At 38.8% G+C, this 27,022-nt stretch overlaps 1 protein-coding gene across 2 annotated transcripts in view; it reads left to right on the top strand.

The window, feature by feature from the left end:
• Positions 1-2,545: 2,545 nt before the first annotated feature.
• Positions 2,546-27,022, top strand: part of LOC126236952 (hormone-sensitive lipase) — a 114,268-nt gene continuing 89,791 nt past the window's right edge. For both annotated transcript variants that reach the window (XM_049946649.1, XM_049946647.1), the window contains exons 1-3: positions 2,546-3,098; positions 13,771-13,957; positions 21,213-21,330. In XM_049946649.1, the coding sequence (XP_049802606.1) occupies positions 2,740-3,098; positions 13,771-13,957; positions 21,213-21,330 (664 nt within the window). In that variant the 5' untranslated portion in view covers positions 2,546-2,739. The remainder of the gene's footprint in view (positions 3,099-13,770; positions 13,958-21,212; positions 21,331-27,022) is intronic.

Genomic DNA, 27,022 nt, shown 5'->3' with positions numbered 1-27,022 from the left:
TGTGTGCAAACCTGGAAGTTGGAGTTGGAGGTTTGAGCCAAACCTCTCAAATCTGTGGGTTCAAACCACATCTGCGCAGACAAGTTGGAGCGTGTGGACAGGAGATCGCCGCAAATCTGGCGCGAAACAGCTGTTTGCTCAGTCTAGTGTTTGTATTTGTGTGCATAGGGCATTAAAATGGCTGATAATCGTCAGTGTTCTCGAGAGTTTGTAAGTGAATTCATTGAAATATATAGAAACCACCCATGTTTGTGGAAGATTAAAACTAAAGAATATAGTGACCGAGACAAAAAGACAGCAGCATACAATGCTCCAATTGAAAAATTGCGGGCAGTTGACGCCTCGGCAAACAGAGAAACAGTAATAAAAAAACAAATTCGTTGCAAACTGGCGAAATTATTTGCGGATGGATGTCGAAACTTATAATTATCTCTAAAAGCTTGTAACCCTTCGTATTACGAGAAAAAATACTCGTATGAGAAGGGCAATTTCTCCTCATGGACGGCTGGCGGTAACATTAAGATTCCTAGCAACAGGAAGGAGCTACAAGGATTTGGAATTTTCAATTATAATATCGAAACAAGCGTTGAGTAAAATAATACCCAACACATGTGAAGCTACTTACGCTGTCCTGAAGGATGAGTTCATGAAGGCAAGTCAAGTAAATTAAGTCTGTCAGCGAACTGTTTACCGAAAAGAGTTACCCAAAGTTCAGAAATCTAGAAGATCTGGGGTAAGAGTAGATCAAGTATACCAGCCAACGTTATGGTATTTTGATCTGCTTGGATTTCTTAGTGATCAAGAAACGCCAAGACGAAGCAGGAGTACAACTGAAGATGAAATTGGAGTGTCAATGTGCCAGGAAATGGAACACGAGGTAATGTAAAACAAAACAGGTTCGCCCTGCAACTCTCGCAGTAAATGTACGTGAGAAAACTGCTTTCGCCTTAGCAACCACTCTCTACACCATTTTGACCGCCTTCTCTGTTTCCTGCGGTTGGTCTGAATGTTTTTTGCAACACAAGTAGCGAACACAGACCACAACAGAACTTCCTCCATTTCTATATTTCAAAATAACTGAATTAAATTTTTGACGTTTACGGGGAGCGTAATCGCTTGCCACGGATATTTCTTTTCTACACCGACAGGTGGCGGGCGAGTAGTAGATTGGGGTTTGTGTCGTGTGAACACACCACATTTGCAGCGATCTTTTGCATGTACAGACATCTGCGCCAATGTCTGTGCAGACAGATCGTTGCGTGTGGACTCCTGCTTCGTCTTGGCGTTTCTTGATCACTAAGAAATCCAAGCAGATCAAAATACCATAACGTTGGCTGGTATACTTGATCTACTCTTACCCCAGATCTTCTAGATTTCTGAACTTTGGGTAACTCTTTTCGGTAAACAGTTCGCTGACAGACTTAATTTACTTGACTTGCCTTCATGAACTCATCCTTCAGGACAGCGTAAGTAGCTTCACATGTGTTGGGTATTATTTTACTCAACGCTTGTTTCGATATTATAATTGAAAATTCCAAATCCTTGTAGCTCCTTCCTGTTGCTAGGAATCTTAATGTTACCGCCAGCCGTCCATGAGGAGAAATTGCCCTTCTCATACGAGTATTTTTTCTCGTAATACGAAGGGTTACAAGCTTTTAGAGATAATTATAAGTTTCGACATCCATCCGCAAATAATTTCGCCAGTTTGCAACGAATTTGTTTTTTTATTACTGTTTCTCTGTTTGCCGAGGCGTCAACTGCCCGCAATTTTTCAATTGGAGCATTGTATGCTGCTGTCTTTTTGTCTCGGTCACTATATTCTTTAGTTTTAATCTTCCACAAACATGGGTGGTTTCTATATATTTCAATGAATTCACTTACAAACTCTCGAGAACACTGACGATTATCAGCCATTTTAATGCCCTATGCACACAAATACAAACACTAGACTGAGCAAACAGCTGTTTCACGCCAGATTTGCGGCGATCTCCTGTCCACACGCTCCAACTTGTCTGCGCAGATGTGGTTTGAACCCACAGATTTGAGAGGTTTGGCTCAAACCTCCAACTCCAACTTCCAGGTTTGCACACACCTCAGGTTGGTGCAAATCTTCTGTCCACACGCAACGATCTGTCTGCGCAGATGTGATGTGCGCAGACATTTGCGCAGACAGATCGTTGCGTGTAGACGGGCCTTTAGGCTATTCGAGCTCACTCCATGGACCTTCCCAAACTTCCTTAAACATACACCTATCTATTTCTTCATCAGATTTCAAAGAAACTGCTTAGTTCCATCCAGAACTATATTTAAAAGTCATTTAACTGACTAGATGGAAACAATTATCACGTCATAGAATAAAAATTACAGTTCCAGGTAACTTAAAATAAATTGCAGAAGTTTGATTTTCTGTTAACAACAATTATTTATGATTTATTTCATTTTATATTGTCTACAATTCGTTTTACCGAGGCTTATTTGTGTTGTGATTACCTTTGGCATTATTATTGTAATATCTGTGCCATGTAAGATGTTTGCAGAATACATCTGTCCCGTATACACATGTTTATCCGATGTTTGACAGTAGTGACTAGTGACGTGAGATGTAGGGGTGTTGTGGTGTTGCTCGGTCCCAATGATAGAGCCTAGCGTAGAATTCCGTCCATTTTATTAAGAGTAGGAAGTGCCTGTTAAGTTACCATTGAAGAGTGATAATTATGTAAAGGAGAATCATAGAAAGAAATGTCATCAACGAAAACTGAAACGGAATGTCTTGAGTCTTCTGCAAATGTTATGTATCAAGCCCTCAGCGAACTCTGCAAGAACAATGCAGCGTTTTTCCAGCATGATGATACTGAAAGTGGACAACGCCTGTATGCTGGTTTCCTTGCCGTCATGGATCACGTTGAAGTTGTCGGCCCATTAGTGGAAAAAGTAAGGAAAGTGACTCCTCAGTATGACTTGGATGTGCGGACACCTGGTAACGGATATCGCAGTTTTGTGGTGATGGTTGACTCCTCTGTTACCCACTGTATGAAACTGAATAAAGAGATTTGCTCATCTCGTGACTCCATTCTCTTTCGGAAGAGTGCCTACGTCCGGTGAGTGTTAGATTATGTTAAAGATAAAGATGTAGAACGAAATTTGTATGAATGAAAATGAGAGTAGTAATGTCACTTAACTTTTCTTGCTGTGGAGAAGGGGGGAGAGAGAGAGAGAGAGAGAGAGAGAGAGAGAGAGAGAGAGAGAGGGAAAAAACACGTCGCTAAAAATATTTTTCTTTTTGTAATAATCGTTTAGTTCTGTTATCTCTCATAAAATTCCTTATTTATACTTGCGGCGTAGTTGATTGACTGGCCCTTTTTGTTTTTTTTTAACCCAGTTTGTGTATAGTGCATTAACTTGTAATATGGGAGAAGCCAACGTAAAACAAAATGTGTTAAAATATTCATCCTACAAAAAACAATATAAAACATCATATTGCAATGACAATGTCGCACACATTTTTCCCTAGATTAATACTTACTACATACAATAATATATTAAAGTGATCACAGTACATACATAAACTAATAACAGCATTCCTTAAACATACAATCTTCCACACTATAAAATTAATTTTCTATTAAATAACCCTTTAGAAGCTTCTGGAATGTTTTAGTAGGGAAGACAAATTATCGACTTTGGTTTATTGGGGAAATTTTGGGTCATCTGTAATGGAGATGGTGTGTAGAACTCCAGTGCAACCTATTCTTTAGTGTTACTTGATTGTTTGGGATCTCACCAGGTCGGATTAATGAAAAGTGTCAAAGAAGTTAAGAGGTGGGACTGCTAGATTTCTTACCGATGGGTTCAGTCAGCATGTAAGAATTGTGGAGATGCATTAGGAACTCAAAATGAGACTCCCTGAAGGGATGATGATGATCTTTCCAAGGAACACTATTGAGAAAATTTAGAGAACTGGCATTTGAAGTGGACTGCATAACAGTTCTACTGCAGCCAATGTACATTTCACAAAAGGGCCGCAAAGATTAGACAAATTCGGGCTTGTGCCGAGCATATAGATAGCAATTTTCCTGCACAGTATTTGTGAGTGGAGCATGAAGGGAAGTAACTAGTAGTGGTGTGAGGTACCGTCTGCCACGTAACCTACGGTGGCTTGTGCAGTATGTATGTAGATGTAGAAGGAAGACTATTGAGTTGTACACTTGAGTATTGGTGACCTCCTTCAGCAATTGTCTGTGTGGTATACTTCTCAGTTGGCTTTCATTTCTTGTCATATGGATGAACATCTAAATTTTTTCTAGTGATCTGATTAGTGAAGAAATTACTTTCTATGTATGTGGCTGGAACTGTCAGTAGCTTTAGGCAGTTTTGCACAAGTCTATTTGTTTTTTATTCAAGAAGACCATGATTTTCTTTTAATGAAAAAAATAATTTTATATTATTGCTGCTGGTATTTCAAACAATAGACCTAATTCCATTTTGTAAGTATAGTTCAAATGGCATGTGGTAGATAGTACACAGAATTTGTTAGCGTGCTGTGCGAGGTGTTCCATAATAAATGTTACAATACTTTGTTTTGCAGCAGACATTCTATATGTTCTCTGCATTGGAGCTTACTGTCAACTGTAACTCCCAAAAGCTTTATTGAGGTATTTTCTCCCAATCTTGCTTAATTTATAAATATATGTATTTGACCTTCCTTTTCTCTCTTCATGAACAACATGGACATTATTGTTTTGAGCTCCAATAAAATCATTGTGTATGAGCCACTGTACTTCTATTTGACAAAAATGTGCTTGTTTCCAGTTTTCAGATTTTCTTCTACATTTACAAAAGTCATGTCACCACCATACAGTATTTTTTGATCCGCATTGCTTGCTGTCTCTTTCTTTCTAAATAGGTTGAACAGAAGTGAACCAAATACATCTTAGGGGTACACGATATTTAACATCCTGGGTTTCAGATCTGCATCCCAATTCCACTGTCACATACTACTTTTGTTACAAACATATAATTTTATTGACTGCACTTTGTGTCTATGTGTGGTACAGCTTTCAGGTTTTTCAGTTAGTAGCTAGACTATGAATTAAACCTCTTCCATGTTAAATTATTTTGTACAACATAGAATCGTCCTGAACCTAAATGTATTAATGACACACACACACACACACACACACACACACACACACACACACACACACTCACTTTATTTATTTATTTTTTTGCCTTTGACGCTAGTGACACTTTCTAGCTGCGAGTGTAGGGTGCATCATACAGTTTTATATTACAATAAATGAACAGCAATGGAAAAAGGATTGGATTATATTTTACAGGCACATGTGAGGTTATTGCACAGTTTCTTTTTACAAAATAACAGCTAATATTTAATTTGATATTAAATGCTCATTCATGCTGTATATACATCTCTCTGTAGGACACACTTTTAAACAATTTTTAAATATATATGATCCTTTACTCCCCTAATTGATTTCGGTACCTTGTTAAAGCCTTTTGCGTGCTACATCAGGGACGCTCTTGTCTGTTTGATATTTTCCTTTCCTGTTGTTGCATTATTTTATTGCCATTCAGTGATTACAGCAATAGACAATGGCACACATGTAACAGAATACAATTGACAATTTTAAAGAAACAACAGGCTTGTTACAAGTGTCACAATACTATATAACAGTTGAAATATTCATTTACTTCGTAGAATGGATGGGGTAACTAACCAATCATACAGTATTTGTTTGAATGCTTGTTCAGATAATTCTTGTGCAGATTGTGGCATCATATTAAATAATTTGTGCCACATGAGTTCATAGCTGTTCCGTGATTTGGACACTGTGGTATGGAGTATAAATGCAACTGTGTTCCCTCTTGTATTCTAAGAGTGTACATTTTCTCTATGTTTTGTTTTTGGTAACAACTTTTTTTGTGTAAATTAAAGCGTAGTATATGTCTAAGTTTATTACAGTCATGATTGTTTTGTTCAGTGTGCCTTATAAGAAGAACCAGTAACTACTCTTATCGCTTTCTTCTGCACTATTAAGATTTGTGCTCACAGCTAGAGTTCCCCCATAAAATAGTACTGTTTGTTAGTATGCTTTGGAAGAGAGAAATTAGGCTGTTCTGACATACTTTTTGAGTACGCAACCCATAAGTCACCTTCACATATAGATTACTCTTGACAGCTTACTACTAATATATTGCACATGACCACCCCAAGGTAATACACTCTATTACTTTCTTCAATATGTTGCAAGATATGTCATATATATCTACACTGTCTGATGGTTTTAGCTGTTTGACTATTCTTAGGGTGAGACTTCCGAGAAGACAGATGTACTTGTATTAGCCGGTGGTGTACAAACATTTTTGAAAGAATTTCTGGTGAACTAGTATCAGGTTTGACAATAGCATTCCATTCCTCAACTGATTTAATAACATAGTCATTGAATTTTTGAGGAGATATGTTAGTTGTCTTGTTTCTTTCATTTTTAACAACACTATTTATTAGTTTCCATGTGCCTTTCCATTTACTAGTGGAATTCTCAACACGGCTAAAACTGTGTTCTTTGTTTGGCCTCCACAATGGTCAGTTTTCTGGCTTTTACATACATTGTACAACAGGATAACTTAGTTTTTCTGATTTGTTAGTTCTTCAGTATGCCATGGGTTTTGTTTATTTGTGTCCTTGCTTTTAAAGCCTTTGTCAGTTGTTTTTCATTTCTGTATGGGAATGTTGTTATTAAATTGTCAAAACTGCTTTAAAAGACCTTTCAAATATTAGCTTTGCTGACAAATCATTATATAAACTGTAATATGTGTCACTGTAACATTGACCAAACTAGTCCCTGTCAACAAGGGATTTACAAAACCTGAAAATTTTATCATTTGTGACAGGTCTGGTGATTACAACGGGTCGACAGAAGTGTCCGATCCCACGCATCGGCTTTGACCCGTAACATAAGGGTGTTGTGGTGTGTGACGTCACAACGGCGCAGAGTTTGGTTTGTGTTTGCGGCGTGTTTGTAGATGTCGTCGTGTTGTGGTTTGTTGTGCCCTCTGGTGGTATGTTTAGGGCTTTCGTTTGTGTGGTGTAATGGGCTCAGTTTGGTCTTGCTCATTATACAGAATTGTTTGAGTGTTGGCTGTTTTTGTAGTGCAATTTGTTTCAGTGAGTTAATGATGTAGTGGTTTTGTGTGAAGGTTAATTTAGTGTTGTTCGCTGTAGGTTGTGTGGCAATTTTAGTAAATTAATCGGTTGTTGTTTTTGTTCAGGAATAGATATGAAGGATAAAATTAATAGCGCGCGTCTGCGGGAAATGATGGGAAACAGTTTTTTTATTCATTGGTGTGTGTGTGTGTGTGTGTGTGTGTGTGTGTGTGTGTGTGGTATCGGGAGATGTTTTTGAGCTATATTGGTCAAGGGAAGTGTTCAATCGCAATTTATGGGATCGAGAGCTGCTCTCAAATGGTTCAAATGGCTCTGAGCACTATGGGACTCAACTGCTGAGGTCATTAGTCCCCTAGAACTTAGAACTAGTTAAACCTAACTAACCTAAGGACATCACAAACATCCATGCCCGAGGCAGGATTCGAACCTGCGACCGTAGCGGTCTCGCGGTTCCAGACTGCAGCGCCTTTAACCGCACGGCCACTTCGGCCGGCCGAGAGCTGCTGTTGAGCTATATAGGTCAAGGGAAGTGTCCGATTCCAGATGATATTGTGTTTATTGGAATTTGGGGAGTTTTGTGATGTTGGTTTTTTTTTTTTTTTTTTTGCATTGTTTTGTATGGGGGTGGGTGTCTAAATTTGTTTATATTTAATTTGTCCCCACCCAAAAACCCCCAATTTCCCACAATTGTCCAGTTAGTGTCATTAGGCTTTTTGTGGAACATGTATGTGTTTGTTTTTCGATGTATTTTCGTCTTTATAATGTGTACGTAAGGACTTTATATGCACCATATTGGAATCGTGGTTTATGGTCATTTCCGCCATATTTGTGACGTCATGGGTCAAAGCAGACGGGCGGGATCGGACACTTCCACAATTCCATTACAACTTTTGGGACAGTCCTTGTAAATTGCACTGTATTAGATAGTGTTTTTAGCTCAGTGACACTGTGTGTGTGTGTGTGTGTGTGTGTGTGTGTGTGTGTGTGGTTAATTGAAACTCTGCATTTTGTGTGTGCGTGCGTGTGAGTGGGTGGTGTTAATTGAAAATCTGCATTCAGATCTCCACCTATTACAATGTCATAATGCAACCATTTTGCCTCTCTAAATACGTCTAACAGCATGTCCAGTTTTCTAGAAATGCAGTGGTGATACCCATAGGTGGCCAGTACAGGGATATTATTACTAATTTAAAACTATCAATAACTATACCAGTACTTAAAAATTCTGTTAGTCACTCAAGTACTCTAGATCCAACCTATTAATGGAGCAACTGAGAGACTGGTTAATATAGATTGCTCCACCACCTCTTATATGCAGTTTTCTACGGTATCTATTTGCTATATTGTAGCTATCGAGTTTGACAACTGTAAGTTAACCCTCATTGCCATAATATTCTGATGTATGTACATATATAGTGAGCACACTGTCATGTTATAGTGTACAAAAGCTTGTCTAAAAGTTTGTCTGGGTGGTATTTACACTATAAATCTCTCTGTTTTTTTCTACACTTAAAGTATTATTAACTATCTTGTGCACATCCCCATGTATGAATTGTGTCTGCAGCTCATGGCCTAGTGGCTGGAGTTGCTACCTCTGGATCATGGGGCCCCAGGTTCGATTCTCAGCTGGGTTGGGGATTTTCTCTGCCCGCGGTCTGGGTGTTTGTGTTGTTCTCATCATTCATCATCATTTGTGACTGTGGATAGATTGGACTGTGTAAAAAAATTGGTCTGTATAAAAATTGGGACTTTGTATGGGCACTGATGTCTGCAGTTGAACGCCCCCCAAACCAATCATCATCATCATTGTCATATATGAATGGAGTAGGACAGATGTGGGAACACCTTGTCCTGAGAACTTCATCATCTAGAACATTTGCTGTTCTGCATGTGAGGAAAATGTGCGTGTTTATCTTGTTACGTAGTACATCTGTATGCTCCCACCCCTCCACGTCAAAAGCGTATCTAAAACAGTTTCTAAAATTTTGGTTCTGGTTACTTCTTTAATTGATCATTGTTCCTCTTACACATTTCAGTGTACTTGGTTTGGAGCGCTTCCTTTCAAAGCACCTCCTCTATCTTAGCTGCATGTATAATTGAAGTGTCATCAGCATACATAGTAATTTTGTTTTATATATTGTGAGAGATCTTTATGTAGAGTATAAACAGAATTGGTATGAGCATGGAGCCTTGGGACACACCATGTGTGACAGTTTGTAATTCTGATATATAAGCCATTATACTCCTCCCCCTACTCTTGTATGTCTGATTTCTGTCCACTGTTTCGTACTCATGATGTCTTATTTGACTGGACATAGCATTACCCTCAAATTCCATTGCGATGTTTTCATTGTACCATGTGGTGTTCACTATGGTGGTAAGACACATTACAGTTTCCCTGCAGTTTTAATTTCCACTGCTGTAGCTTCAAATATCACTACTGTAGCATATTTTATGCTATTTTGGATGACATGACGTTAGTTGATTTGCAGCTGGAGAAAATGGCAAAACCTCGACCTTTACGCAATGTTGTACAAAAATAATTTTTAAAGTTGTAGACCTCCATCTGATTTTCTTTTAGCCCATGTTCTGTGACTTCTAGAATGTTGGCTTATATTCCTGCAATATTATCTCTAAACTCATCTGCTTTGTTTACAAGTGGAAGTGTGCATGGGGAAGCCTTGGTAGAGTTCCAGCATAAATTATTTGCTTTCTTTATTTCTGCATATAAGCATGGTAAAACAAGCAGTCTTATCTTGTAAAAATGTCCGAAATAATTAGTTTGTTTACCTGGCCCTTCCAGTCATTTCGACTTAATTCTTCCTCACAGAATTTTGACATAGCGAATTTTTTGGCTTGGGCTAGCTTAAGCACAACTAACGGTGTACCACTTTACATTTTATACACTTCACATCTTTTGTACAGTGAGGTACAGTGAAGCGACTCTAACAGCCTCTCCTGTACAAATGTCAACCTCACCTACCCGAGTTGCAGCTAAGGATTGCTGCACGGTACACCCTGTTATTGCTAACGAGGCTCTGACGACCGAATGTTTCCCGGGATAAGGAAACCCCCCCTATCAAGTGCCAACGGTCTCAAAGAGAGCGGATGAGCGGATAGAGGCAGGGCACTCTCTTGTCCTTGGAGTGAGAAATTGCTCCTAAAGGCGGAAGAACTTCACAGTCAACGGCATAGGATGGAGAAGGCAACGGGAAACCACTCCATTAAAGATCACTCAAGATATCCCAAGAATCAGTAGCGCACCATGCCAGAATCTTCTGTTAAACATAAATCCGGAGTAATAGTCCCCCAATCGGATCTCCGGGTGGGGACAATGGAAGGTCAGGCAAAGTTGAAGAATACACTAAAAATAGCAACATGGAATGTAAGAACACTCCTCCAATGCGGGAAATTAGAGAACCTCAAACTAGAGATGGACAGAATGGGAACAGACATAATAGGAATATCTGAGATGCGATGGCCTGAACCAGGAGACTTCAGATCAGGAAATTATCGTATCATTCATACAGGTACTAACCAAGGAACAACTGGAATCGGTGGAGTTGGAATAATTCTAAAAGGAAAACTCGGGAATCTAGTCACAGGATATGTGCAATTTAACTCTAGGATAATACTAGTCAAAATTGGAACCAAACCAAAGAACACGGTAATAGTACAAGTCTATATGCCGACATCGGCAGAAGAAGACGATGTAATAGAAACAGTGTATGAAGACATCAACAAAGTTATAAATTATGTTAAAGGTGAAGAGAACTTAATTATAATGGGAGATTGGAATGCTAGTGTTGGAGAAGAGAAAGTTGACGGAATTGTAGGGAAATATGGTCTAGGAGATAGGAACGAAGAGGAAGCCGGCTAATTGAATTTTGTGCCAAAAACAAGTTGGTCATAGCGAACTCCCTTTTCAACCACCATAAAAGAAGAAGGTACACGTGGAAAGCCCCAGGAGATACTAGAAGACACCAAATCGACTATATATTAGTAAAATCGCGTTTTAAAAACCAAATCAAGGATTGCAGAAGCTACCCGTCTGCGGATATTAATAGTGATCACAACCTTGTAATGATGAAATGCTTACTCAAACTCAAGCGATTAGAGAGAAAAACGAACAAAGTATGGAACAGAGATAACCTAAAGTCTGAAGAACTAGTGATCCCTTATGCACGGAAAACTGATGAGATGGCATCAAACATTATTCCCGGGAGTACTAACGAGGAGTGGAAACAAATCAAAGAAGGCATACATAAAGCAGCAGAAGAATTTATTGGGAAAGCCAAACCTGTAAACAGGAAAGAGTGGATAACACCTGAAATAATTTGTCTAATGGAAGAAAGAAGACTATACAAAAATGCCTCTGACGAGCAAAGCGAAAACAAATATAGAAAGCTTAGAAACCAAATAAACAGAGAATCTAGGAAAGCAAAAGAAAATTACCTCAACAGCATTTGTAAAGAGGTGGAGGAAAACATGGTTAAAGGAAAAACTGACTTGGCCTACAGAACAATAAAACAAAACTTTGCTAAACGGAAAGTAAAATCTTCAGGAACTATAAAGAACAAAGAGGGCAAGGTACTATTTGGATATGACACGCTGAAGAGATGGCAAGAATACATTGAAGAGCTATATCAAGGAGACCCTCTAACAGATAATATGATAGAATTAAGCGAAGAAGTAGAGAAAGAAGAACTAGGGGACACAATTCTGAAAGATGAATTTGAAAAAGCACTAAAAGAACTACCAGATAAGAAAGCGGCAGGTGTTGATGATATACCTTCTGAACTAATTAAGAAATCAGGAGACAAAATGAAAGCTACATTACTGCAACTCATACAGAAAATATACAAAACAGGTGAAGTTCCTGAAGACTATCAGAAATGCATCATATTCCCCATACCTAAGAAAGCATCTACTATGGACTGTGAAAACCATCGAACACTCAGTCTTCTTTCACACGCATCAAAAATTCTAATAAGAATAATTTTGAAAAGAGTTGAAAACCAATTGAATAGCACTCTAAGTGAAGACCAATTCGGTTTTAGAAGCGGTGTAGGGACGAGGGAAGCAATCTTATCTTTAAGACTAATAATTGAGAAACAAATTTCCAAAAACAAACAAGTATTTATAGCCTTCGTAGACCTCGAAAAGGCATTTGACAATGTTGTATGGCCAGAAATGTTTAGAATTCTGAAGAAGGCTGGTCTGAAATATAATGATAGAAGGATAATCTTTAAAATATACCAAAATGAAACAGCCTTAGTTAAGAAGGAAAACAAAGAAGAAACAGCAAGAATAAGGAAAGGAGTGAGACAGGGATGCCCACTATCTCCAGTAATTTTCAACGCATATATCCAAGAAGCAATAGATAAAATAAGAGAGAATATTGAAGTAGGAATAAAACTTAACGGAATGAAAATAGATATGTTGCGATATGCAGATGATATCGCCATAATTACAGAAAGGAAAGAAGATTTAGAAGCCGCACTCAATGAAATGGAAAACACCTTAAAAGAACAGTATGGAATGAAAATAAATAAGAAAAAGACTAAAGTGATGGTGAGTGGCGCCCTGAACTACAATGAACCCATACGAATAACAATAAAGGGAGAGAAACTAGGGCAGGTTACAGAATTTAACTACTTAGGTAGCAAAATAACAGCAGATGGAAGGAGCAAAAGTGACATTAAAAACAGAATACAACTTGCCAAAATAGCATTCAATGGAAAAAGAAACTTACTGACGAGTAGAAATGTTAGTTTAGACGTAAGAAAGAGAGTCATGAAAACCTATGTGTGGAGTACAGCCCTTTACGGATGTGAAACTTGGACTAGTGGAAAAGAAGAAAAGAGAAGATTAGAGGCATTCGAAATGTGGTGCTACCGGAGAATGGAAAAAATCAGCTGGCGAGACAAGGCTACAAACGAAGATGTCCTCAGAAGAGTGAAAGAAAACAGATCTCTTTGGCGAAATATACAGAAAAGAAGAATAACCTTCATAGGTCACATTTTACGGCATAACAATTTCATTAAGAGAATATTAGAAGGAATCATTGAAGGAAGAACTCGCCGAGGACGACCTAGATTAAGCTACATTCAACAAGTAATAAATGACATCGGGTGCCAGACCTATGCAGATATGAAGAAGAAAGTTGACAAAAGAACGGAATGGCGTGCTGCTGCCAACCAACCTGTGGGTTGATAACCGAAGAAGAAGAAGAAGACATCTTTTGTGACTTGCTTTCTGCAGTAGCAGTAGTTTACCGCAATTTTTAGCTTATCACAGTATAAAGTAGTTGCTTCCCATGCTCTCTCATTATTGTAATTTTCCATATTACACAAATTTATCAAAATTGGCACATATTTCTCATATATTTTCAGAAATTTAACTACATTCACATGATTTTTACATTAAGTGTTTATACTTGGCATCTATCGATTTGTTCTCCATTGTGTTAAACACACACACACACACACACACACACACACACACACACACACACACAATTACGCGATTCGACAACCAACCATTTCATTTATGTAATTTTTAATTTTTTTTTTTGTCATTGTTAGCAAGGTAGAATCATGTGGGCAAGTGCTGGCATCACTTGGAACTGTTGCCAGACATATACATACCCTCCTATCATGGTCACCCCCTGGAGAGCTCTTCCCGGCTGACAAACATTCACCAGAAGAACTATTGAGGCAAGCAGAAAATGTCAACATGTATTGCTTCTATGGGTACTGTCTTGGGCTGCAGGTAACTCTGATACTAAAACTGTTGATTTTTTCACCATAATGCTTTATTTCTGTGCTAATTAGGAAGATTGCTGAAATGGAATGCTAAGTTTCATGTTTATGCTTGTAAATCTTCTCTGCCTTCTTCCCTGAAGATCTTAAAAATTCTTCCTAACCTTTCTTTCACTACATTAAATGTTTTATTTTGCTTGTGAATCTTTAAAGGTTGATGGATTTTTGAAATTACGAAGTGCTTCTTATCACTTACATTTATTTAATCTCCCCCTAATCCCTAAATTTTTACCTACTTACATAGTTACTTTGCTTCTATCTTCAGTTGCCTGACAGAGAAATGCATTTTATTGATTTATGGTAGTTTGCTTGCCAATTCGTATTTTCAGAGTTTATCATAAGAGAACTGTTGTGTTGTTGTTGTGTTAATGTCTTAGATACTGCCTGTCATTTTTCACCAAGAAACTCATTTAAATGGTGGACATAAATGATTCGTCAGAATCCAGTATGTGTAGCAGATGCACCACAACAACAATTATTCTCATGACATCACATTTTCTGGCTTGCCAACTCTCAGCCAAACAGGCCTCTTCAATCTTACCTAGACCTTGGGCTATGGTAGAGATGAATCTGTCACAAAAATGTTAAGATTTCTTACTTTGTGACATCTGCTATCAGTAGGTAAATTTATCCTTCTTGTTGCAACCTAAAGATTTGTTTCCTTGTGTACAAAAAAATAGGAGAATTTGTGAAGACACTTAAGGGGGGGATGTAATGGAAAATGTAAACATTTATTTTAAAAAATCATTACAGCCATATTTATTAGTGTACAAATCTAAAATTTGCATGTGTAAAGCAAAAGAGCTGTTTTTAATGGAAAAATACAATAAAACATGCAGGATTAATATGTTGCCAGAAATCTGAATTTTTTATTGCCTTTGCCACGCGGGATTAGCTGAGCGGTGTAAGGCGCTGCAGTCATGGACTGTGCGGCTGGTTCCGGCAGAGGTTCGAGTCCTCCCTTGTGTGTGTGTGTGTGTGTGTGTGTGTGTGTGTGTGTGTGTGTGTGTGTGTGTGTCCTTAGGATAATTTAGGTTAAGTAGTGTGTAAGCTTAGGGACTCATGACATTAGCAATTAAGTCCCATAAGATTTCACACACATTTGAACATTTTCGAACATTTTTTATTGTCTTTTATATAAAAAGCCATCACTCAAATTCTAATCATGCAATTAATCTGAAAATTTTATTGTATTGTCATGAGAAGGTTATAAGACCACTGAACTACAGTTATTAATTTATGGTACAAATTGTATCATTAACAGAGTTTTTAATTTTGCACATCCAAAATTAACTTTTTTTCTACATACAATCATGTAAAAATCAGAATGTAATTGTAGTTCCAGGGAGAGAGCAACATGTTGCAAACAGTTCCTGAAAATTTCATAGCATTAGTGCATATACTTTTTGAGAAAAGGCTTCTAATAATGTAAAAAATGTAAAACAGAGAAAATTAGGTTCAAAGATTTTCTTCTCATACTTCTACAAGTAATAAGCTTACCTCAATTTTAAAATCCTCCATACTGGTACTCCTCATCCTCCAGGTTTCTCTTCTCTCCTCTTCGAATCTGCCTGGCCTGTATTTGCAAGTAAGACACTGACCTGGTGGCTTTCTTGACCCTGCTCTCGTCGATGGTGTTAAATGCTTTTGTCGTAAACACACTAGGATCTATACCATCTTTCTTCAGCACTCTACTATTTCTGCTGTTGTATTATAAAACTGCATCATAGACACCTATTTTGAGTACTTAAAGTCCACAGACTGTCCTTTTTGAGCATCTAATCCAAATTAAGCTATTGAGGCTTTCATTTGCATTTTGTGTCTTTCCATGAAGACACCTCCTCAGTAAATCAGGGATTTCAAGACACCTGAATGTGGGCTTAATTGCATGCATAACAGGTTCTGGTAATGAGTGTTTATGTGAATATATCTCATTTCTGTTGTTGAACTTACGCCGATCGTCTTTCAGACACAGATTGTACATTGATGTTTGTTCAGTGGATAGTTTGTGGGAAAAAATTTGCCCACTGCACGCATCATTGCCTCTAAATTGAATGTGTTTTTCCTAACAACTCTCCCATAAAATAACTGAAGAGAATCAATTTCTTTGAGTAAGTCTGTCTTTTCCTCCTAGTGGTTTTCCATCCTCAAGTACTTCATCTTTCTTCTCTTTCAGCAAGCAATGAAGCCTACCACCAAGCCTCTGTTGGATGTGGCCAACACATTCCAACTTTTCTATTGTTGTATTGTGCGGATTTTTATCTGTTACAGCTGTGAATGAAGAGTCCCCAACACCAAGGTATTTAGTATGTCTAACAACATATTGGTCCTCAGATCTGGAGAACATCCTCGCAACTGCAGTAGCCTCTATCCCCCCACTTGAGCCATTATAATTTTTAGAGCATGCTAGTGCATGCTTTTCTTGCCACAATTTCTCACTGTCTTCATTGTTGGACATTTTCCTTGTTGCACACTGGTGGTAGTATTCAGACATAATTTTCACATCTAAAACTTTACCTGAGTCAATACCAATAACAGATGCTACTCTATACGGAGACATGTCCGCTTTTCATCCAGGTCCCATCTACAGAGACACAAATATCAGTAACATTTGTAGGAGATTCACTGTCATGAATATCTACCCCAGGACCTATTTCTTTTTTGCTTTATTTCCACCAATTCCTCCACTGCTTTCTTCACAGAAAGTTTGGCAGTATCGCATACAGCATCAGACATTTCTTTATTTATTTTTTCAGACCTTGCACAAGGTGGAGGCTTGTTCAGAAAACCATACAATTACCCCCTTCCCTGCCATGTCCAAGGTATCTAAGAGCATGTGCTAACCTAAAATTGCTTTCATTGCTACCGCCGGCCGCGGTGGTCTAGCGGTTCTAGGCGCTCAGTCAGGAACCGCGCGACTGCTACGGTCGCAGGTTCGAATCCTGCCTCGGGCATGGATGTGTGTGATGTCCTTAGGTTAGTTAGGTTTAAGTAGTTCTAAGTTCTAGGGGACTTATGACCACAGATGTTGAGTCCCATAGTGCTTAGAGCCATTTGAACCCATTTCATTGCTACCAGTGTCAGTTTTTTTGGAGGAGGAAAATGAAAATCATAGCCACATGAATTACAAATTAATTTAAAATCACAAGCTATTCCCATTCTTCTTTCTTCAACAACAATCATGCATTCTGTATTTTTACAGCTAACACATTAACATGAAAACTTCATAGCCTGGAAGAGAAGCTCTAAATCAATAAGTCTGAATCCAGTGGAATCCATATCAACATCATTCACGCACCTGTACAATTCTCCTGTCCCAAATTTCGATGATGTAGCTTAGAGCTTTTGTTCTTCATGTTGAGCTGCTTCCTCTTTTCTGTTGGTAAACTGATTTCCATGAAACCTCCAGAGCCTAAACATAGTTTTTCCACCACCCGTTATGCGTAAATCTTGACTTCCATGTAAAGGTTTGCAAATAAAACCTTCCACCTACTAACGTATGGTTAGTATTGTCAAACTGTAAATAAACCACATGCAAGAAAGTTTTTAGCCAAAGATAGAGCTGTCAGCCAAAGATATCGAAAGAAAACAGGCTTCATACCGACAAAAATTCAGCTGACGCAAGCAGTTTCCCAAATGTTGGTGAGTGTGGCCACCAGTGCAGAGATAATCAGTTTAACAATTTAAAAGCATTTCTGAAGCTGCTTTCATGATGAAATTCCCACACAATATAGATTAAACAGTGTAGATCAAGAAAATAATATTTAATAAATGAAAAGCACCAGTTTGCTTTTGTTCTACAATATTACTTTTATTGTTAACCGGTTTTCGGTTTACAAAGCCATCTTCAGACATTTACTGAGTATTATCACCGAGGAAGTTAAATTTTTGCAAACAACATTGGAATAGAAGTAACACATCTAGACTGAAGTACAAACATACAGTAAGTAACATCTTTGCAATGAAAAAATAAAAATTGAACAGTACATAAACAGCAATGGAGTAGACAGGAAAACTTTTAGCACAAAATAGGAATAGCATGCCTACATAACAGTTTCTATTAATAAACAAAACTAATAAAATAAAATAAAATTAGTACTAGACAAGGCTACATCAGGAGGTATGAAACATGGAGAGTGATACACAAACCAATTAAAAGAAGAGACAATTATCAACATAACTACAGAATACATAAGGAACTTAAGCAACATCAATAAGATAAACAGAAATAAATAAATGCAGGTGTTTGAGGGAACCTATAGTTTGAGTGTGTGGTGGTACTGCATTTTAACATTAACATTATAATCAAAGTAGTGGATGTGTAACAGTTCTCATTAAATAAATGAGCAAAGTAAAATATGAACAGAATCTGATGAGACAACTACAAGGGGTGTTAAACATGGACAGTAATAAAAGTACCAGTTACATCCCACACTCTCTCTTCCTACATATTCCAATTTTCCTGTATTCATTAAGTTCTTTTGTTTTGTTGAAGTTGTCTTTGTATTCCACATAGACTGTAGTTTCAATAGTTAAGGCTTTCTTTTAACTGGTACTTGTATTACTGTCCATGTTTAACACCCCTTGTAGTTATCTCATCAAATACTGTTCATATTTTACTTTGCTCATGTATTTAATGAAAACTGTTACATAGCCACTGCTTTGATTATAATGTTATTGTTAAAATGCAGTACCACCACACTCTCAAACTGTAGGTTCCCTCAAACACCTCAATTTTCCTGCGTTTATTTATTTTGGTTTATCTTATTGATATTGCTTAAGTTCCTTATGTATGCTGTAGTTATGTTGATAATTGTCTCTTCTTTTAATTGGTTTGTGTATCACTCTCCATGTTTCATACCTCCTGATGTAGCCTTGTCTAGTACTAATTTTATTTTATTTTATTAGTTTCGTTTATTAATAGAAACTGTTATGTAGGCATGCTATTCCTATTTTGTGCTAAAGCTTTTCCTGTCTTCTCCATTGTTATTTATGTACTGTTCAACTTTTACTTTTTCATTGCAAAGATGTTACTGTATGTTTCTATTTCAGTCTAGATGTGTTACTTCTCTTCCAATGTTGTTTGCAAACATTTAACTTCTTTGGTGATAATACTCAGTAAATGTCTGAAGATGGCTTTGTAAACCGAAAACCGGTTAACAATAAAAGTAATATTGTAGAACAAAAGCAATCTGGTGCTTTTCATTTATTATAATGTTGTTCTACCAAGAACTGACGGAAGATTCTGTTACCATAAAATAATATTTTTGGAAAGTCAATTTTTTGGACCAAAATCCATTACATCCCCCATTAAGGGGGGTAGGACATCAAACAAGTCAACTTCGAGCAGGAGAGGCACTACAGGACATTTTAATTTCCACTGTCTTTACTTTTATAAATAAATTCATAAAAATTTGTCAGCCTGACGAGGAAGGATTCAGGATTCACACTCATAGTGGTGGAAGTTCAAAAATGTAATAAAATAATTTTTTTACATGTGAAATTTCATCATTTTTTCATTTACTATTGGCTGCATTTGTTGCTATAGGTTCACTTTTCTTCATAAGTAAGAAAGATTCTTCGATGAAGTTTGCACAGCATACAAACTATACTTACGGGTGTATGAAACTCTAGAATTTATTTAGTTTATGAAAAAATGAATTAGCTGTTACATTTTAAACTTGATGTTTAGAAAAAGCTCAAATTTTATAGTTAATTATCTCAATTTTTACTACAGTTTTTAAAAGATTTGGAAAATTCTAGAGTTCCATACACCTGTAAGTATGGTTTGTATGCTGTGGAAAATTCATCAAAGAATCTCTTACTTTTGATGAAAAGTGTACCTACAGCAACAAATGCAGCCAGTAGTAAGTGAAAAAATAATGGAATTTCACAAGGGGGGGGGGGGGGGGGGGGAAGTTATGTTTCCACTCCTAACAGTGTGAATCCTGAATCCTTTTCTGGTCATTTTGACAAAGTTTTATGAATTTATTTGTAAAAGTATAGACAGTAGAAATTAAAATGTCCTGTGGTGCCACTCCTGCTAAGAGTGGCCTGTTTGATGTCCTACTCTTTAGTTTATCATATGGTAATGCAGGCTTTCTTGGGAAATTTCATTTATGAAATCTTTTCGAGTTATCGTCTGAGTCATGGCATCCTGTTGTTGCAATGTTTCGATGAGTTTCCTACTTGTCCTCTTCAGGAAAAGTCTTTACCTAAAGATGACTAATAGTAAATTCATCAGATTGTTGCAACATGATGTCCTGACTATGCTTATAACTCAAAGGTTTAATCAAGTTGTTTGTTGTTTACAGATTTGTATTTATTTCATTATGCACTCTGTGATCTTTTTCAGAATTTGTATATCTCAGTTTTTCCTCTTCTAAAATGAATAAGTAAAATTTAACAGTCATTGTATGCTGGATTTCCATCTTTTCTTCTGAATGTGTGCAAAATTATTGCTTGGTAGTGTTAACATGAAAGATGTTTAGTACAAATTGCACACGTCAGTAATCTTAGAATGAACATTGCTTTGGAAGAGATATTAATTTATGCATTGTGGAAATTTTTGGTTTTGCCAAGTTGACACTGATTTATTGTTGTCAGCTTCATTTAATCAAAATATGTTATTTCAGCTCAACCTGAGTACTATCCCATACACAATACTGTGAGGAAGTCTACATCATCTACAGGCTAATGTCATAATTTCATTGATTGTTAAAATTAAACCTACAAGAATGAGGAAAGAGGTAAAGTATGTATCTTCACAGAAATGATAGTTGTCTAGTCCAGTGACTAGGAAGTTTGGCTACAACAGAATTGAGAAAAAGTGAAGGGAAAACACACAGACATTTTAGAAAGCTTCTATGAGTGTGTAAGTTATAAAGAACTGATAAAGAAAGGGGTACAAAGATGATTACAGGTTATTAATGTGATTCTTGTTACGATAAATATAGATGCAGCTATTTTGCTTTGTCTAGTTCATGATTTTTGTCTTTGGTGTTTTCAGATTGTGTGTGTCTGAGGTAAAACCAGACATCCTGATCCTCACTAAGAGTTCATAACCGAAGAAATACTCTTCTCCAAAGTGACCTTTCTTAGAGTATTCAGTGTATGATAATCCTAATAAAAGTACTGATAACTAACAAATGTCTCATGATTATTTAGCTGTTGATAAATATTACAAAACGTGTATTACATTGCAGTTCTGTGAGTCCATGCGTTCCTGTCTGAAGTTCATCTCAATTTGCATGGCATCCTTCAGTGAAATTTATTATGGGAATGATGGTTCATGGTTTAAGGCTGCTAGTTCATTGTGGACAGGTGAGTAAACTTGCAAAATACAAATGAAGTTTTGGAAACTAAGTGTACATGTTCTGCAGAATTCTGTAATGGAGAATATTGACTTTGGGGCAAGTTATTTGGAGGAATAGCATCTTCGTGAAATTTGGTTAATGAGCTATATTAACAATTTATGTAGTGCTTTTGTTATGTCTTCTTAGTCATGATCAATCTATTTTGTGCTGGCCAAAGTCTGGTGTTACTCTCACCTCTTGGCTTTCTGCCACGTTTCTTATCTGCTTGTTTGCTTTTGAGCAGTCTGATAAAACTAATTAATGCCCACTGTGGAACAGTGGCATTGAACCCATGAGGATAATTAAACACGTGCAGCAATTTCTTTTCTAGAAAGGAACTTTGTTTTTCTGTTTAATGAAAGATGTTCCATTTTCTTGAATTTGTTTACTAGTAAATTACTGTTTAGTACCTCTGACTTGCTTTTGGACAGTGAATACTGTAAAACACATTTCTTAAAAAAATTGACAAAATGGTAAATATAAGAAACAACTTTCTGAGCAGATATCATACTTTGTATGACAGTAGAAATCTAGGAAAGTGTGCCATATCTGATGACCTGGTCATGTTAAACTCTAATTTTCCACTCCTTTTGTTCAACATTATTTCTCAGAATACTAGCCTTGGATCTGTATTGTATGCTGTGAGCCACTGTCCATTTAAAACTTAATATTGCATATTGTATATCACAATAAAATGTGAAATTTTTATTACTTGTCACGCATAAATGAAAGGTAATATAATGGAATGTGAATGTAAGTGTTCATGAGGAAGCGTTATCAGGTCTACATGATATTTCATTTTTCCTTAACTCTAAAGGATGTCATTGCCTGGAAGTTCAGCACTCTTCTTATTATGATTTTGTATGTACACTACTAAGTGCCTAGTCTCTATGGAAAGTGATAACATCATCTTCAACTTTTGTAGTCCTGTCTTCCTCAGTTGCGTGTAATATCACAGTATATTGATAATTTTTACTTATGGACCGTCCATAAGTAAAAATTATCAATATACTGTGACCATCATGTCTTTCATTATTTATATTCTACCCAGGATGTAACAATATAATTTTGATATTATTTTTCCCTCCTTTTTGCAGAATAAATTCATCTGTAATGCATTATATAATCTGGTTTGGAGTAAATGTGTGTTTAATGTAGTAGCATTTTTTTCTGGAGATCAAAACGGTCTAAGGCAGTGGTCATCAAACTTTTTTGCTCAAGAGCCAATACTGACAGTGTGATCCCCGTGCGGGTCTGGGGGTTAGAATTAGAGATGGGTTGTTTGCGAACTAACAGGTCCAAAGGAACGGTTCACCAAGATGAACGGAAGGAGTGAGGAACAAATTCTAAGGAACAAATTCTAAGGAACAGTCTTTCATAGTTCAATTTGGTCGCGGCTTTCTACTTATAGTTCCCAGGAATGGGACATGGCCAGTCTCGTTCCCGCAATGGCACATCGTCCGGTCTCGTTCCAACCTCGGTCCTATTCCCAGCTGTCTGTCTTGGTCTCGGTCTCAGTCTCCCTTGGCTGGACTCGTCCTTCTTCGCATGGCCACTCACACTTCCACTGCCGACTGCTCATAGTTAGTTCAGTATCGAGTTGTTAGTTTCGTTCGATGCATGCGCCCATTCTAGATTTGTTGCAAACCTTTTTTGAACTCAGGACTTCTGGTTCTTTTCATATTCTATTCAGTGTCCATGACCGGTAATTAAAAAGTGTTTTATAATTATATAAATTGTATAAAAATTATTGGTATGTAATACGTACATCTCTTCAGGTAGCAAAAGGGCATGTCAGCTTACTTCACTACTTTGGTAAACAGCAGAAGACATACTTGTAGAAAGGCAGGTTTTTTTGTTATTACACATGCAAAGCAAGTCAGCACGGCACACACGAGTGGCCATCTTCCGTCGTTTTTGATCTGAGTTAAAACAGCATGTTCATTGTTATGGAAGGCAGACCGAATTACAACTGAATGAAGCCCGTGCTCCATGATAACTCCTACTGTATTATTTCAGTGGTACAGGGTGGCCCACGAAAAATTGGCCCCGAGTACTAGACTGCTCATTGTCGCCCACCAATCGTCATCTATTGTTTCAAAGTTGTTGTTTGCATTATCTTTTTTGTTATTTCCTTACCGCCTAATTATTACATGTTTAACTATCCTGCTCGTAGAGGTCAACAAATCGTGGGTAATTGGCGAGCAGTCTTTATTAGATACCAGTTCTTCGTGTGTCACCTTATATTATTTCACTGTGATCAGCTACATAATGCTACAGTTGGCTAAACAAAAGGTTTTGCAGAATCATGAAAATTACTTAAAGTGCGTGAGAATTCTGTAATGAATAAAAATTCTGTACTGCAGGGGGGGAGGCAAGTGACCCCACTCCATGCCTTCCATCTTCAGTTGCATACACTACTGATTTTCAATTTTTAATAAGACCCATATACCATGCACAAATGAATGGTGAACATGTAAAAATGAACGGTTTCCAGAAAAGAGCGATCCCCAGTGAACTAGTGCCCAAGGATTAACGAGTTTCCCCATCTCTAGTTAGAATAGGCTTGAGGTATTCGTGCCTGTTGTAAGAGGCGACTAAAAGGAGTCTCACTTGTTTTGACCTTTATGTGATGGTCCCCTGTAGGGTTTGACCTCTCCATTTTTCAAAATTTTCTCGAAGAACGAGCCAATTGGGGAAGGGTGCCTTACATGGTGCATAGTGTCCATCATGCACTGAGACCTCTCACATCCTTCGTCGATGTGGATCTGCACTTCAGCTCATTCTCCAGCTGTTGGACGAGGTCACCCTCCTGGGTGCTTCTTCCTCCATCCTCTGTGCAGTATCGCTTTCTGCACTGTCAACGATAATGGACTACTTAGCTTGTTTGTGCCTGATATCCAGGACGGTAGCCAGTCCATTGTGGTGGGGCCGCCTTGTACCCTGCTGGTTGTAGCCCCCTGACCACACAGGGATCACTCTGCTGATGCCTGCACTGTTAACTCCCCATGTATGCCAAGGAGTAGATGCCAGTCACCCTGGGGTATCGGGAATCATGGCAATGGACATCCTGCCAGGTGGCCTTTGCTGCAGCTGATGGCATCAGGGTGGATGACACGCCATGAAGCGTAGTACGTCATCCCCTGGCCAGACCATTGGAGGAATGCCAGGCTAAGGATGGCAGCAAAACTTATTCAACCCGGTACCTTGTATGAATGAGAGTTGATGGGGAATCTTTCTTGTCAATGAAACCTCAGTTTTTTGTGGAGGAATTAGAGGACAAATTTGGGGAGGTGGAGGGCTTGTGCAAAATGTGACCAGGGTCAGTCTTTATCAAAACAGCATCCTCTGCCCAGTCAGGGGCACTAATCACCTGTGACAAGGCGGGGGATGTTTCTGTTGCCAGCAAGAGCTTAAATACAGTCCAGGGTATCATATTTCACAAGGACCTTCTTTTGCAGTCTGATGATGAGCTCTGCGCCAGTTCAGAGCAACAAGGTGTCTGTTTTATCCGGCGTGTCCACTAGGGTCCGAGGTTGCTACTGGTGCCGTCATCTTGGCCTTCGAGGGTGACACATTACCCGAGAAGGTCGAGGTGATGGTCTATCGCTGTGACGTAAAGCCATACATCCCTCCTGTAATGTGGTGCTTTAAGTGCTGGAAGTTCGGCCATATGTCTTCTTGCTGTACTTCCAGTGTCATCTGTTGGGATTGTGGACACCAATCACATACCAATACTCCCTGTGTCCCATCTCCCATCTGTGTCAACTGCGGAGAGCACCATTTACCTTGCTCAACAGAATGCAGGATTCTCCAGAAAGAAAGAAAGAAAGAAAGAAAAATAATGGCTTACGAGACCCTGGACCAACTGACCTACATTGAGGCTAAGAGAAAATATGAGAGGCTACATGCTGTGCATAGGACATCAACCTACGACTCCGCTATGACAGTGGTTCTACCATCTTCTGTTCTGCTGCGTACAGTTGGCTCTCAGAGCCGTCAGACTCCACCTGCCCACCCTTACTGGTAAGGGGCAATTCCCTCTCTCTTGCTCTTGCATAACCTACTTCAGGAGCAGCACCTCCCCCCCCCCTTCTCGCCCCCCCCCCCCAACCATTGGGGACATCAGTCCCCACTTCTCAGCCAGAGAAGCGTAAGTCTTCTTCATCTCCTCTTGCCAGGAAGGGCTCTGTTGGGTCATTCCCTTCCCAGGTTCCTACCAGTGGCAAAGCTGACACTTGCCTGTGTCTTAAGCAACCACTGGTGGCTGGTTGTAGGGCTTCACGGTCCTCCTCAGTCCCTGAGACAGAATCAGTGAAGTCCTTCCATCCGGACAAAACTAAGGAGCAGCGAGAGACCCCCAAGAACCAAGGCACTGCGGTGGCACCCGCACCACCAATATCTACAAGCTCTGTGCCTGAGAATTAGGTGGAGATTCTGGTGTCCGCTGAGGACCTAGATCTCGCTGGGCCCTCAGACACAATGGATGTCAATCGCACAGGTACTCATTTGGTGGCAGCAGGTGACCCTGTGGAGGTATAGACTGCCACCTTGAGTGTTTCATGCCTTCCCAGTCTCCTGATTACGTAATACTCCAGAGGAATTGCGGTGTTTCTTCCGCCATCTGGCTGAGCTATGGCAACTGTTAAGCTTTACACCTGCTTTCTGCATTGCCCTCCAGGAAACCTGGTTCTCAGCAGTGCAGACCCCTACCCTTCGCTGCTGCAGGGGATATTACAAGAACCCTAGTGAATATAATAGTTTCAGGTGGAGTTTGCATATATATCCTGAACTCAGTACGTGGTGAACCTTTGCCGTTTTGAACCCCTCTTCAAGCTGTGGCTGTGAGGATAAGGACGACACAGGGAATAACTGTCTGCAATGTAAATCTTCCTCCAGATGGTGCAGTACCCCTCAATGTATTGACTGCACTGATTGATTAGCTCCCTAAACCTTTCCTACTTTTGGGAGATTTTAACGCGCATAACCCCTTATGAGGGGGCGCCGTGCTTACTGGCCGAAGTAGGGAGGTCGAAAATTTACTGTCACAACTCGACCTCTGCCTCTTAAATACAGGTGCCCCCACAATTTTCAGTGTGGCACGTGGCACATATTTGGCCATTGATCTGTCGGTTTGCAGTTCTGGCCTTCTCCCATCTATCTGCTGGAGAGCACATGATAACCTGTGTGGTAGTGACCACTTCCCCATCTTTCTGTCTCTCCCCTGCCATCATTGCCACGGACACCTTCGCCTCAGCTGTCACCACTGAATCTCCCCCATATGGTGCCATCGATTTTTTCGTTTAGCAGGTCCCTACTGTGATCATTTCTGCAGCAGAAAACGCGAGCCCTCTTTCTTTAGGGTGCCCCCAGCGAAAGACAATCCCTTGGTGGTTGCCGGAAGTCACTGAGGCAATTAAAGAGTGTTGGTGAGCTCCACAGTGACATAAGCGGCACCCTTCCGTAGAGCACCTGATAGCCTTTAAGTGGCTCCGTGCCCGCATTCACCAGCTTATAAAACAACGGAAACAGCAGTGTTGGGAGAGGTAAGTGTTGACCATTGGGTGCCATACGTCAGCTTCCCATGTCTGGACAAAGACCAGATGTCTCTTTTGGTACCATACCACAACAGGTGTCCCTGGCATTAACATCAATGGCGT

Source organism: Schistocerca nitens, chromosome 2 (assembly GCF_023898315.1).
Source record: "Schistocerca nitens isolate TAMUIC-IGC-003100 chromosome 2, iqSchNite1.1, whole genome shotgun sequence".
In the NCBI taxonomy this organism is placed as follows: Eukaryota; Metazoa; Arthropoda; class Insecta; order Orthoptera; family Acrididae; genus Schistocerca; species Schistocerca nitens.
Note: the sequence above shows the minus strand (reverse complement) of the source record. Positions and strands in the feature narration are given on the sequence as shown.